The following is a 15,744-nucleotide window of genomic DNA, read 5'->3' as shown; positions in this document are numbered from 1 at the left end:
TTTTTTCTCTTCACCATCGGTGGAGTGCCCGCCAGCGGCAAACTCCGCGGCCCCGGGGTACACTTGCAACGTACCGCCGGATGCGAGGTTGTGCACCTAAGCCGCCCCGCACCTCACCTGCTAGTCGGTGGCGCCCCGCCGCGGTGCCAGCTCACCTCCAACGGCTGGCCTTCCCCGTACGCAGGCGCGTAGCGAACTGAGCTCCAACACCTGAAGTCGGATAGCTGTCCGGCAGAACCAACCTTGCCGGAGAATCAACCTCGCCGAGTCGCCGACCAATCAAGGGACGAGCCGCGCAACTACGTCAGCCCCCTGAGCGGCTTCCCTTGATCACCTGTGGAATACCCCCTTTTGATTTTCTTGCCTTTTGGAACGAACATTGATTATTTTCCCCCCTTTTTTCAAGACCTTTCTGCTCATTCGACGCAAACGATGCTCGTAAGTGTGCATTGTGTAACGTCCAGATTATTAATTCGTCCAAAAGACGACCCAATTATCGCTACAAAGCATTCCCAGTTGTAGGAAGCAGCGAGAGCTACAAAAATTTGGAGACATATGTAACAGCCCAGGATGTACAAAAAAGTCTCTTGGTGCCATGTACTAAACCCAACAGGAAGTCCCCCAGGGGCCGGGCATCACATTTTGAGCTAAAAAACTCCTCTTTAACGAAGCATTCCCGGTTGTACGTTTCACCTAGCGCTATGATAATTTGCAGGCATACATAAGAGCCCACGATGTACAAAAAAGTCTCTTGGAACCATGTGCTAAACCAAACAGGAAGTCCACCATTTTGATTTACGATGGGATTTGTAGCCATTTTTTGTGGCCTTTTTTAGGGGTCACATTTTAACGAACTCCTAAGAAATCGACTGTCTTCCAACTTGGTGTGTTTCATCTTAAGATGTTGAAGATGAAAATTTATTGAAAGCTTTTTATTTCGTCGCACGCTGTTGTCGTGGCATGCACTTGTTTGCAAAGGAAAAAAAATCCTTCTTAATGAAGCATTCCCAGTTGCACGAAGCAGCTAGAGCTACGAAAATTTGGAGACATATGTAACAGTCCACGATGTACAAAAAAAGTCTCTTGGTGCCATGTACTAAACCCAACAGGAAGTCCCCCAGGGGCCGGGCATCACATTTTGTGCTAAAAAAAAATCTCTTTAACGAAGCATTCACGGTTGTACGTTTCACCTAGAGCTATGATAATTTGGAGGCATACATAAGAGCCCACGATGTACAAAAAAGTCTCTTGGAACCATATGCTAAACCAAACAGGAAGTCTGACATTTTGATTTACTTTGGTATTTGTAGCCACTTTTTGTGGCCTTTTATAAGGGTCATATTTTCTGCAAAACTTATCACATCGTCTTCATTCTTTGGCATGTTTCATCTTAAGATATTTAAAATGAAAAGTTATTGAATTTTTTTATTTTGTCACACGCCTTTGCTGTAGCGATGCATTGTTTGCAAAAAAAATTGTTTTGCACACAGATCAGATCTCTCACGAACATGAATATTTTATAATTTGTTGTGCAATTTGTAATAAATGGCTCAATAGCGCCGTCTAGATATTTTTATGAAGTATATACGATTATATGGTTCAGCTAGATGTGTGAATATTGGGAGGCATACCGATCAGCCTTATACCTCCAAAAATTATTCTATAGCCATGTGCCAATCCATTTTGATTTTAATTCTAAAAATCTAAAGTTTTTGACATACTATATGATGGGGGCGGGGCATCAAATTTAGAGTTGAAAAATTCTTACTTAACGAAGCATTGCCGGTTGTACGTTTAATCTAGAGCTACGAAAATTGGTCCACATATGTAACAGACTATGACCTACAAAAAAACTCTTTTTGAACCATGTGCTAAACCTAACAGGAAGTCCGCCAGAGGCAGGCCATCAAATTTTGCGTTTCAAAATTCTTACTTAATGAAGCATTCCCGGTTGTACGTTTCACAGAGAGTTACCAAAATTTGAGGACATATGTAACAGCCCTCAAAGTACAAAAAACTCTTTTTGACCCATATGCTAAACCAAACATTAAGTCCGCCATTTTGATTTAATTTGGAACGTGTTGCCATTTTTTTGGCCATTTCATAGGGGTCTTATTTTAACGAACTCCTCCTACAGAGTTATCCGATCATCTTCAAACTTCACATTTTGTGCTAAAAAAAACAAACCTCTTTAACGAAGCATTCCCAGTTGTACGTTTCACCTAGAGCTATGATAATTTGGAGGCATACATTTGAGCCCACTATGTACAAAAATGTCTTTTGGAACCATATGGTAAACCAAACAGGAGGTCTGACATTTTGATTTACTTTGGTATATGTAGCCATTTTTTGGGGCCTTTTATAGGGGTCATATTTTTTTTTTTTAACTTTTATTGTCAAAACCGACAACAACATAACAATAACAATAATTGTCCTGAGATAGGGCCTTTACATACAATTGGTATCATGGAAATACAAATAATATGAAAAACAACAACAAAAATTTCCTCCACATACCCAGGGTATCAATACCCTATTTAACAGTGTCCAGGATTGGTCCCCATCTTCTTTTAAAAATAGGAACCCTCATCTGAAGTTGTGCTGTCAATTGTTCCATTGAGTACAATTGTTTGATTTTTTTTAACCATTGTGCAACTGTGGGTGGTTCAGGTTTCAGCCAGTTGATGGTTATCATCTTTCTTGCAGTCATTAGGAGGAGATGAAGCAAATACTTCTGGTCATGAGACAAATTATCCAAGAATATATCCAACAAATAAATCAAAGGGTCCAGGGGGAGTGTCACTTTAAGAATATTTTCCAATTTTTCCCTTAATCCAGTCCAGAAACCTTGTATGATGGGACAGTCCCAAAAAATGTGAGTCTGATCCCCCACAAGACCACAATTCCTCCAACATTTGTCACTAACCCCACGTTTATACACGGAGCACTTTAATGGAGTTCTAAAGAATCTTATTTTAGCTTTCTGACAAGGCGAGGTAAGGTAGGACTCAGACGCAGGCGTAAGGTAAGCCACCAAGGCAGCAGGTTTATTACCGGCCAACAGGGGTCTCCTCTCAAGCTGAGAGGAGAACAGGGAGGCAAAAAAGTGGAGAACAAAAAGCGCTCCACTAGGGAGGAAAAAACAGGCAAAAGGTACTGGGGACAACGAAAAGCGCTCCGCTAGGGAGGAAAAAGGGCACAAGGCAAAAGGGGTAACAAAAGGCGCTCCACTGGGGAGGAAAAAGCACAAAAACAAGGCAAAAATACGTGGCAACATGAACGAGGACATAAGGACTGTGGGACGCTTCCATGCACTGACTGTGACACTTCGGCACTGAGGGGAGAATGCAGGTGGCTTTTATTGCAGTAGGTGATTGGTGGCAGGTGGTGATAATCAAGGGCGGGGACCGGTAATTATGGCGCGGCAGGAAGGGCAAGTGACCTGGGGTGAGAGGAGAGTTAGGATTTCAAAGTAAAACGGGAAACAGAGACACAAAAATAAAAGCATGAACCGCCACGCCTGGTGGCGGCGTGACAGTACCCCCCCCCTCAACGGCCGGCTCTTGACGGCCCAGGAATGTCAGGGTGCTCAGCATAAAAATCATCAATGAGGGAGGGATCAACGATGAACCGGGAGGGGACCCATTGTCTTTCCTCCGGGCCGTACCCCTCCCAGTCGACAAGGTATTGCCTCCCGCGGCCCCGATTACGAACATCTAAGAGTTTTCTGACCTTGTAAACGGGGCCGCCGTCTATCATCTCCGGGGGGGGTGGGTCGGGTTCGGAGGGCACCAGCGGGCTTTCGTGAACAGGCTTGACTTGGCTGACGTGAAATGTAGGATGAACTCTGAGGGATCGGGGCAGACGGAGTCGAACGGCGGCAGGCCCTATGGACTTGGTTACTGGGAAAGGCCCCACAAATCGCGGGGCCAGCTTTGGACTTGGTACCTTGAGTCGGAGGTGTTTGGCCGATAGCCACACCCGCTGGCCTGGGCGGTATTCGGGTGCCGGTCTCCTTTTCCGGTCGGCGGCCCTCTTCACCCGGTCTCCCTGGCGTTGAAGCGCCGTCCGGGCCGCCGACCAGACTTTGTGGCACCGACGGATCATGGCCTGGACCGAGGGAACCGTTGCCTCCTCCTCCAGTTCAGCGAAGAATGGTGGATCGTAGCCGTGGACGCATTTAAACGGGGTGAGACCTGTGGCAGATGTGGGCAATGAGTTGTGCGCAAGTTCGACCCATACCAGATACTTGCTCCAGGTGGTCGGGTTCTGGGAGACAAGGCATCGGAGACCGGTTTCAAGCTGTTGGTTCAGTCGTTCTGCCTGTCCATTGGCCTCAGGGTGGTATCCAGAAGTAAGATTGGCTTTGGCTCCTAGGGCTTTGCAGAACTGTGTCCAGAATCGGGAGACGAACTGTGGTCCACGGTCGGAAACGATGTGTAAGGGAAAACCATAAAATCTGAATATGTGGTGGATCATAATGTCGGCGGTTGCTTTGGCGGATGGGAGCTTGGACAGTGGAATGAAGTGAACCATCTTGGAGAATCTGTCGACAACTGTGAGAATTGTGGTTTTACCATGGGATGAGGGTAGACCGGTTACGAAGTCCAATGAGATTTCTGCCCATGGTCTGGATGGGATTGGCAGTGGTTGAAGAAGGCCCATCCGGGACTGATTTGAGGTCTTGTTGCGGGCACAAGTTGGACAGGCAGCGACGTACTCTTTTATGGTGGTTTCCATAGCCGGCCACCAGAATCTCCTGGCAACAGCATACATGGTCCTGCGGACTCCAGGATGACAAAACAACTGTGATGTGTGAGCCCAGTGTATCACCTGAGATCTTAGTTCCTCAGGCACGAAGAGTTGACGTGGTGGACAAGACGTGGGGGGAGTGACGTTGCGCAATGCCTCCTTAACATCGTCCTCAATTTGCCATCTCATGGCTCCAATTATGCAATCCCGGGGCAGGATGGTCTCAGGCTCGGCTTCCAATAGCTCGGATTCGTGGATTCTTGACAATGCGTCCGCCTTGACGTTTTTACTGCCTGGTCTGTAAGTTAGAAAGAATACAAAGCGGTTAAAAAACAAGGACCATCTGGCCTGTCGGGGATTGAGTCTTTTGGCCTGGCGTAGGTACTCCAAATTTCGGTGATCGGTCCAGATCACAAAAGGCATTTCAGCGCCTTCCAGCCAGTGTCTCCATTCTTCTAGGGCCACTGACAGCGAGAAGCTCCCGATCTCCGACTGAGTAATTGCATTCAGCCTTGGATAATTTACGTGAAAGAAATGCGCAGGGATGTGTCTTGCCGTCCTCTTGACAACGCTGGGACAGTACCGCCCCAATTCCAACACTGGAGGCGTCTACTTCCACCACGAACTGGCGTTTGGGGTCTGGGACTCTGAGAATTGGGGCATTGGTGAAGCGTGCTTTTAAGTCCTTGAATGCCTTTTCGGCTTCCGGGTTCCATGAAAAACGGACTTGTGGGGAGGTCAAGGCGTGTAGGGGAGCGGCAATGGTGCTGAAGCTTCTTATGAATCTGCGGTAGAAGTTGGCGAATCCGAGGAACTGTTGAACTTTCTTCCGAGAGTCTGGCGTGGGCCACTCTCGTACGGCGCTGACCTTGTCCGCGTCCATTTCCACCTTCCCTGGTGACACGATGAATCCCAGGAAGGAGATGGTGTTAACATGAAATAGGCTCTTCTCAGCTTTCACGTACAGATGGTAATCCAAAAGACGTTGCAGTACTCGGTTTACGTGGTCTCGATGGCTCATTAGGTCAGGTGAGTAGATCAGAATGTCATCCAAGTAAACGTACACGAAGTGATCTATGAAGTCCTTGAGTACCTCATTTATCATGGCCTGGAAGACGGCTGGAGCATTCGTGAGGCCAAATGGCATGACCAGGTACTCATAATGTCCCCGAGGAGTGTTGAAGCCTGTCTTCCATTCGTCTCCCTCACGGATCCGAATGAGGTGATAGGCGTTCCGCAGATCGAGCTTCGTGAAGATCTTGGCTTGTTGCAGCTGATCGAACACCGAGGACATCAAGGGCAATGGGTACCGGTTCTTAACAGTGATGTCATTCAAAGGACTGTAATCAATGCAGGGGCGTAGGGATACATCCTTTTTACTCACAAAGAAAAACCCTGCGCCAGCAGGTGAGGAAGACGGTCGGATGAGGCCGGATTTCAAGGAGTCATCAATGTAGTTGTTCATGGCCTGGCGTTCGGGTCCTGAGACTGAGTACAGTCTCCCCTTGGGAATGGTTGAACCGGGAATCAGATCGATCGGGCAGTCATATGGGCGGTGTGGAGGGAGAGTCATGGCTTTGGTTTTGCTGAAGACCTCCCGCAGGTGGTGGTAGCAGGAGGGAACAGTGTGCAGGTTCGGGTACTCTTCTTGAGCCGGTGGGACGAGAGTCACCTGGTGAACCTGGGCTGTGGAGTTTCGGAGTGCGGGTTGTTCCGACCCGTGAGAGCTGCAGTCCTTTCCCCACTCCAGAACAACTCCAGTGTTCCAGTCGATTCTGGGGCTATGTAGACGCAGCCAAGGGTGTCCCAGAACCAAAGTGGGGGAAGCAGCGTGGAAAACATGGAAACGAAGAGTCTCGAGGTGCTGCCCGATTTGTACTTCCAGAGGTTCAGTGATGTGGGTAATTTTGAAGAGCTCTTTACCATTCAGCGCTCTAGCCAGGATGGTCGAGGAAAGGGGTTCGGTGGAGCATCGTATTTGCTTTACGAGCTCCCAGTCCATGAGACTTTCGTCGGATCCGGAGTCGATAAGGGCTGACAGATCTGTGGTGACATTGTGGTGGGTTATCTGAATTTGCGTGAGTCTGTGGTTCTTGGCGGGTCGGGGTGACGGAGAACTCACCGGAGGGTTGCCCTTCGTGGCGCAGGATTCAAACAAGTGTCCAAGACCACCACAATAGTAGCAACGGCCCTCTCGGCGTTGGCGCTGTCTCTCCTCCGGCGAAAGCCGAGCCCTTCCCAGTTGCATGGGTTCGTCGCTGGCGAGGTCCACCTCTCCTGGTTCCGGTCGGGAAGGAAAGATGGGTCGCAGCCTTCTGGCCTCCGGTGTCCGTGTCCAGGGGGTGGGTTCCTCCCTCCTTCGAGGTCCGCCGATCTTGGCCAGCTCCTGGCGACGATGATCGGTGCGGATGGCGAGGGAAATTAAAGCGTCCAAGTCCGTGGGGAGATCTACGGGAATCAGAAGCTCTTGAATGGCAGGTGAGAGTCCTTTCAAGAAATGGTCATGAAGAGCTATGGCGTTCCAGCCACTGTTCGTTGCCAGTGTTCGAAAACGGACAGCGTAATCGCTGACAGATTCTTTGCCTTGCTGAAGTCGGCTCAGTGCTCGTGCCTTCTCTCGGTCATTGTTTTCTGGATCAAAGACTTGGCGCAAAGCGATTTGAAAGTCCTGTACGCTTTGGCAGACCGAGGAACCCCTGGCCCATTCCGCGGTCGCCCAGGTTTTGGCCCGTCCCGTCAGGTGAGACACCATGAAGGCCACTCGGGATCGGGCTGTGGGAAATGCCTGTGGTAACTGTTCAAAATGAATGTCGCATTCCGTGAGGAAAGTCTGACAGCGTCCGGGTTCACCGGAGTATCGTTCTGGGGAGGCCAGTCTTAATCCTACCCCGGTGAATGGCGTGGTCGGTACGGAGAACTCAGGATGAGGAATTTGTCCAGTAGGAGCTGGCGCTCGACGCCGTGAGAGGCTTACCAGCTCGTGGACCTGGCTGGTCAATTCCCCAATCTGGGACAGCATGGTCTGCTGGATCCGGTCCTGGTTGTCGAGCCGGGCCTCCTGGCTCTGCAGTGCGGCCTCGACCTGGCCTGCTGGGTCCATGCTGGCCGAAGTGTACTGACAAGGCGAGGTAAGGTAGGACTCAGACGCAGGCGTAAGGTAAGCCACCAAGGCAGCAGGTTTATTACCGGCCAACAGGGGTCTCCTCTCAAGCTGAGAGGAGAACAGGGAGGCAAAAAAGTGGAGAACAAAAAGCGTCCACTAGGGAGGAAAAAACAGGCAAAAGGTACTGGGGACAACGAAAAGCGCTCCGCTAGGGAGGAAAAAGGGCACAAGGCAAAAGGGGTAACAAAAGGCGCTCCACTGGGGAGGAAAAAGCACAAAAACAAGGCAAAAATACGTGGCAACATGAACGAGGACATAAGGACTGTGGGACGCTTCCATGCACTGACTGTGACACTTCGGCACTGAGGGGAGAATGCAGGTGGCTTTTATTGCAGTAGGTGATTGGTGGCAGGTGGTGATAATCAAGGGCGGGGACCGGTAATTATGGCGCGGCAGGAAGGGCAAGTGACCTGGGGTGAGAGGAGAGTTAGGATTTCAAAGTAAAACGGGAAACAGAGACACAAAAATAAAAGCATGAACCGCCACGCCTGGTGGCGGCGTGACACTTTCCAGTCAAATTCCTTCCACATTTGACTCCCGACACCCTTATGACAACCAGAACAGACATCTTCCCAAGTATCATCATCCAAGGTCACATTCAATTCGAGTTCCCACTGTTGTTTTATGTGTTGAGTGTTATCTGATATATCCATTAGTAATTTCTTATACATGAAAGACACTTGTTTTTTCATTACACTTCCATTCTCTATCAATTGACTGAAATGCTTTTCTATATGAGTTGGTTCCCTTCTAATATATAACCAATCCTGATGTGTCATTAAATAATTCCTAATTTGTAGATACCGATAATGATCCCTTGACATTAGATTGAATTTGCTACATAATTGTGCAAAGCTTTTAATCATGTTTCCCTCAAATAATTGACTCAAAGTTCTGAGGTTATTTTCAGACCATCCATCAAAGCCACTGTCCATTATTGATGGTAAAAACTCAATATTGCCCCTTATGGGCATGGCCCGCGAAAGAGCAACCACCCCCTTTATTTGTTTCTGTACCTGTTTCCAGACATTCAGTGTATGTTTAACCCATACATTCTTGATTTCAATTCGTTTCTGGCACTGCAGATTGAGAAAGGGAAGAGTTGAAAGGGAAATACCTGGTAATGAATGCTCCTCCAATGAAACCCAGTGTGACTCCGGATTCCGTATGATCCAGGCCGCCATTGCTTTTATTTGGGCAGCCCAATAATACAGTTTGATGTTGGGAAGTCCCAGCCCACCGTACTCTTTACCCAGCATCAAGATTTTAAGACGGATTCTTGGTCTCCTATTCTGCCAGATAAATCTTGATATTAATTTGTCTAATAATCTAAATGCAGACTGGGGTATAAAAATCGGGAGGTTTTGAAACAAAAAGAGTAACCTTGGAAGAACATTCATTCTGATGCATTCAATCCTACCCAGAAGGGACAGTGGAAGTATATCCCATTTACTCAAGTCATTTTTAATTTCCTTGAAAAGTTTGTCATAATTCGATGAAAACAACTGTGTTGTCTTGGGAGTAAGATTTACACCCAGATATTTAAATCCCTGTTTTGATTGCCTAAAAGAAACAAGGCTGTCTAATTGTGGTGGCCAGTTACCCACAAGCATCAATGCTTCTGATTTATTTGTGTTAATTTTATAACCTGATACCATACTGTACTGATCCAGACTATTAAGCAAGGCTGGCACGGAAGTGAGGGGGTTCTCCAAAAATAGCAAAATATCATCAGCAAAAAGGCACAATTTATGACAGGCATCTTTTTTATCTCTTATTCCCTGTATGAGTGGATTTGATCCGATTAACTCAGCAAGGGGCTCAATGCTAAGAGCAAATAATAACGGCGAGAGGACTTCACCCTGTCTAGTCCCACGTCCCAGTGGAAAAAAATCAGAGCAGTGTCCGTTAACCCTCACGCGTGACCTGGGATTTTTATAAAACATTTGGACCCATGTAATAAACATATCATTGAAACCCATATATTGTAATGTCTGTAGCAGAAAGTCCCAATCAACCCGATCGAACGCCTTCTCAGCATCCAGACTTAAAAACAATGATGGGGTATTCCTTTCCTGTGCTACTAATTGAAGATTTAGGGCCCTTCTAACATTATCTGCTCCATGTCTGCCTGTTATAAAACCTGTTTGATCAGCTTTTACCAATTTCTGGATATGACACCTAATTCTATCAGCAATGAGGGGGTCATATTTTAACAAATTACTACAAAACATATTAGATCGTCTTCAACTTTGGCGTGGTTCATCTTAAGATATTTACGATGAAAAGTTATTGAATTGTTTTATTTTGTCGCACGCCTTTGCTGTAGCGATGCATTGTTTGCAAAGAAAAATGCCTTTTTTGAGAGTCTAAACATGGGCGAAATCTAAAAAAACTTGCACACACATCAGACCTGTCACGATAGGGCTGGGCAATTAACCGAAAATTTACCGCTCCTGAAAATTACGACGATAACCGACGTAATTTTTCCCTTGTCGGTAAATTCGGTAAAAAGAAAATAAAAGTTTTGTCGTCTGTTTTGACTGTGTATTTTTGGTAGGCTATGTTCATTCCCCTTTAAGACAGTTCAGCGTGTGAAGTCACGTGACTCCACCCATCCAGTCAACAAGAAGGGAAACACATGAGGAAATGGCGGCTCGATATAACACGATACGTATCGCGATACATATGTATCCCAATACTTGATCTTCAAGGAGATACGTATCCCGATATATTGCAATCATTTACTTACATTTCATAATAACAGTCATATGTATACCTAAAGGATATGTTTGTTATGCTTCCTGACAAAAATATTTTTGTTAGCAGCTCTTCTGGTTTACCACCAAGCGGCATGCCTGGTCTAAATGTGCACGTGCTGCAGAGTAAGGAGAAGCTTTCACAGACACACCGGGAAAATTTATTAAAAGGCATGAGCCGATATGAGCAAAAATATCAAAGTATTAAAATTACAGCTTCCTAAAATGTGCTTATTTAAAATATTTGGTGAAATAAAAACAGCATTTTTTTTTCATGTAACACATTCTATTTCGTTTTTAAACAAAATATACGAAAATTGGTACATTACGATACGTGCCATGTTAAGTTGTAAGTTAAGTAAATAAATGTTGATATTCATCATCTGCTTTCATTTTTCTTAGCAATCACTGGTGAGCTATTTTTGCATTAATTGAAGGCAATTAACTTCAAAGACGCTGCTGGTTTTTAGTTTTTAGGTACAATGCAAGCTGCACATGCTGTTAACTGCATATTTAAAGTTAAGCAATATCGATTCTGACGCCTGCGTATCGATATTGCAATGAGGCCCGCAACAATATATTGCCGTATCGATTTGAGCACACCCCTACCCGATGTGCAAGTACCCCAATGTGGCCCGGGCTGCGAGGGCACATTATAGCTGCTCGTAGCTCTAGTTAGGGCCCAAGTAGCGACCACTGCGAGGTCCCTCTTATTTTTGTAAGAATTATTATTACGCTTCTTCTTTATTCTTCTCCGCAAACGATCGCATTTTTGAGGACCTAAATATTTACGAAAACTCACCAAACTTTGTAGCTCGCAGCTCTAGTGTTATGTTTGTTTTTTTTTGTCTTTCTGTAAAGCGCTTTGTGACAGTTCAGGCTGTTTGAAAGCGCTATAGAAATAAACTTGAGTTGAGTTGAGTTGAGTTGAGTTGAGTTATGTGCAAAAGGGTAAACAACAATTCTTAAAAAAAAAAACGTTTGGCCATTCTTCTTCTGTTGCTATAGATGTACAACAATATTGAAATAAATAAATTTAAAATTAAATTAAAGCTCATGCATTAACAAGACATTTTCACTATTTCACTATAATTGTAGTTTTAGATTTATAAATGTAAGATTTAATTTTAACGTTGTTTTTTTTTTTTTTGAGTTTGTTCTAATTAGTTTTCGTTCACCAATAATAACCATGACTTTGGAGATAGTGAAAAGACAAAAATAAAGTTAAAGGTTCCGTGTTTGTAAACATCAACAGGCCTGAAAATTACACAATTTTTGGCGAAATGCACTGTTTAGAAACCAAAATAAGTGACCTATGTGAATCGTAGAGAAATGATGAGAAAGTGGGAACGCATGTGGTGACGCTTCTTCCAGGCTAACGTAGTCAAGTACTAACCCTCCTGTCACAAACCACCTACAGTTTTAATATTTAAACATCACAATTCCAATTTAAACTGCATTTGTCACTGGGATAGACGTGGGGGTTTTTTTTGTGTTTGACATCAGGCACAGTCATTGTTTAGTTTCATAATTACTATGTGCGTGCATGCGTCTGTTAATTAGTTACCGCTGCAAATAATGTCTGTCTGTCTATGTGAGGTGAGCAGTGTGACAATCAAGTGGCACTTTTTAACTTTTTCTCCATGAAACTAGCAATTGCTTCAATCGATGCATTCATCCATTCGCATTCATCCAACTTTTTCTGTCTGTCTTTCTATAGATATATAGTATAAAAAATGCATCTCAGTTTATGCATGGATTTTCCCTATTTGCAGTTCTATCTCATGCAAAATATATTGTAATTTGTAGTGATCTTTTCTTTTTCTTTTTTTTTATTTGGTGCTCATTAGCCTATTTGGAATTGAATTAATCCAAAAGTAATAAATATTACTCAAGTTGCATTATTTTTTTAATATTACGGTAAAGTACTTGGATTACATTACTAACTAGTTTTTTTTTATTAGGTAACTAGAAACTGTATCAGAATACATTTGAAAAGTAACCCTTCCAATCCTGCTTGTACTGTATAGCACAGGGATGGGCAATCTCGGTCCTCGAGGGCCGGTGTCCCTGCAGGTTTTTGAGGTTTCCGTTTTCCAACACAAGCTGATTCCAATCAACGAGATCGTTATCCCTCTTATGCAGAGCTTGCTGATGAGCTGATCATATATCAGCTGTGTTGGAAAACGGAAGCCTCAAAAACCTGCAGGGACACCGGCCCTCGAGGACCGAGATTGCCCATCCCTGGTATAGCATAATGTGATCATGTGGCCATGCATAGATAGATGTCTTTTAATTCTGCTCGATTTTGTTTTTTAAAATGCATCAAATTGAAGTGTTAAAATGTGAAATATTCCAAGGGAGCATGCCTCCAGACACCCTTAGAGGGTTGAATAGAATGCTCAACCCCATCCCTGATCCGCTTTCATGCTCGGAGTCAACATGATTTCACTCCCCACCCCACCAGTTCGAATACCACCTACGACAGTACATTGCAAATGTATCCATGGCAATTATCCTAAGTACGCTTACCAACTGACTATCATATCAGGTAATGTATTATAATTTCACTGAAATTATTAAATGATGTATGTGTCCCCATTCAGCATAGAAAACTTTCAGCATCAGATGAGACTTTTCAATATAAATACGCCATTAGCCCTGTTTTTCAGCAAGTCAAGTTAGTTCACGTACTTCAGCAAGTGCATTGCAGAGACATGCAAGTGCGTTGGTTCAAATCTAGATTGGGAAATGTTTTTTTCCTCCCTACTTTAATTTCAGAAAGGCTAATTGTTTAATTATTTTACATCCATTTGATTAAATGTCATTTGACATTTAACTTATTTCTACATTAATCCATATTTTCGGCTTTCAGTTCACAATGGGAACTCCTGCAAGTCTGTCACTTCTGCCCCATTTTGGCCGTGGACTGTGACGAAACGTAGCCAATCAAAGAAGCACTTTGAAATGTATGTAACATACTCAAAATGTGGATATATTTCAAGATTAGCACACTAGAAGTTCTGATATTTTATGTGGTAGATTAAATTGTGAATGAGTATTATTCAGCAAATCATTTTGGGGTTTTTTTTTTGTCTTTTTTTGTCATGGCTGTTTAAATGAAACTCAAATTAGCATTTGAACAATCCAGCCTCACACACATGGAAAATGCAAAATGTAAAATATCAAAATATAATATGGCTTTTAAATAATGACAATAACAATGACGAATAGTAATAATGATGTTACCTTCTTCTTTTTGGTGAATTTCTTGCTTGCGTCAGATTTCAGCGGCTGCGAGGGTGGATCCACCCTGCGGCCAAATGGTGATGGCATGGTCTCCTCTAGATTCAGCTTCTTTGCTTTTGGTTTACCAACTTTACCTTTCACAAGTTTGATGACTTTGCCCAAATTTTGCTCTTCTCGCTCAATTGCCTCAAAATTCTGATAAGGAAAAAAAAAAACAGTAATAATCATTTACAAGCATAGTATTCTTTGCCAATTATTTTTAAACATTTATAGTAGTGATATAGAGCTCTGGTAACTTGGGGTCTTATTTATGAGTGAGGGAAGAATGGGTTGACAGGTCAAGTGATTCAGACTCTGTATCGATCAGTTGAGGTGAAGAATCAGCTGAACCAAATGGTGAAACACTCAATTTACAAACAGACTCAAACAATTCAGGGTGAAATGTGGTCTCCAAGCATCCACTTCACAGTAGTGACACTGGCCAACTTTACATCATCTGCCCGTGGAGGTCACCTCGCAGTTCCCCATAAACCTAAATTAGGCACTTCGATTTCCTGCATCGACTTCTGCAAAACAGTTTTTGCTTCTGACATGAAAAATATAAAACACCCTCGGTACACTGGAATGCTCATTTGCCATGTTTGATTAGGCCTCTTAATGACTAGATAGGTGACTTGAGCTTGGCTGTTTTGTCGCTGTGACCTGTCCTGACTTGGTGTCTTCCTATCTATCTGCACTCTGGTGCACTTATCCAGTTGAAACCAGTTAAGACCATAAAGTTACACATTTTCACATGGGCTAGGCTATGGAGTAAGATCACTGCCAAAAAGACGTATGTGTGATTAACGATTCATATCCGTAATAGTAACAATCTGTGTTTTCAATGTTGCCATGTGAGTACAAATCAAATTTACTAGGGTTTGAATTTCATTCTTGTGACTATGAATCTAAAACATGTGAGTGCAAAGTATTTTCAATACAACTCTCACTTCATACGCTACGAAGCACACTACACATGCCTGTGCACAAATCTTTTCTGTGAATTGCCTTTTACGAGTACGAATCTCAACATGCAAATTTGGATGACATCACACCTGAATACAACCAAGTGATAGAGGAAAGTAGTCGAGCTGCGATTCTTCCGCCCGCGCATGCGTCAAATAAAGAACGAAGATGGCAGATGTTAATGACCGGGATGTACAGAGCTTCGCACAGCTCCGAGTAAGGGTCATCACACCAGGTAAAGTTCATTAGCAGTTGATTTTTACAAATACAGTATGTACTTTTTCAAATTTGACCTGGCAAAAAATGTGCCAAAAATTTTTTAAATTGAGATATTGATATATTTGAATTCTGCACTTAATTCCCTTTAAAATGATATATAATACATGAATGTAGCTAAACAAATTGGCAAAGTTACCGCAGTAGTGATGTTGGAAGGTTGAAATCCCTAGTTTAAAGTTTTGGTACATGCATTTTTCAAATGTCCATAGCATCCAGGACCTTAGGAAAAAGATATGAACCTGAAACTTTCAGGAACTGTTCAAATATCAGTGGAAAGTCAATTCTAATAGCAGGCAAGGCCATCGTCTGAGATTTTAACCCTTTAAACCTTTAGAAGTTTAAGATGAATCATCTTCAACTTTGAAGATCACATTCAGCTGACATACATCTTCTGAGGCATCAGCCAAAGTTTGCTTATTTTATTGTTGCTCCTTGTGGTATTTTCTCGCGCAAATGAGGTCATATTACCACAGTGGGAAATTTGATTTAATAATTTTGTGTCAATTAAAAGATTATTTGTCATTTGATGTGGCCTGT

The 15,744-nt window shown here is 43.8% G+C and overlaps 1 protein-coding gene across 2 annotated transcripts in view; it reads right to left on the bottom strand.

Annotated features, from left to right (window-relative positions):
• The window catches only part of top2b (DNA topoisomerase II beta), a 724,731-nt gene that overhangs the window by 88,651 nt on the left and 620,336 nt on the right, over positions 1–15,744 (bottom strand). For both annotated transcript variants that reach the window (XM_077506321.1, XM_077506322.1), the window contains one exon: positions 13,924–14,118. In XM_077506321.1, the coding sequence (XP_077362447.1) occupies positions 13,924–14,118 (195 nt within the window). The remainder of the gene's footprint in view (positions 1–13,923; positions 14,119–15,744) is intronic.

The sequence above is a fragment of the Festucalex cinctus genome, chromosome 19 (genome assembly GCF_051991245.1).
Source record: "Festucalex cinctus isolate MCC-2025b chromosome 19, RoL_Fcin_1.0, whole genome shotgun sequence".
Taxonomy (NCBI): Eukaryota; Metazoa; Chordata; class Actinopteri; order Syngnathiformes; family Syngnathidae; genus Festucalex; species Festucalex cinctus.
Note: the sequence above shows the minus strand (reverse complement) of the source record. Positions and strands in the feature narration are given on the sequence as shown.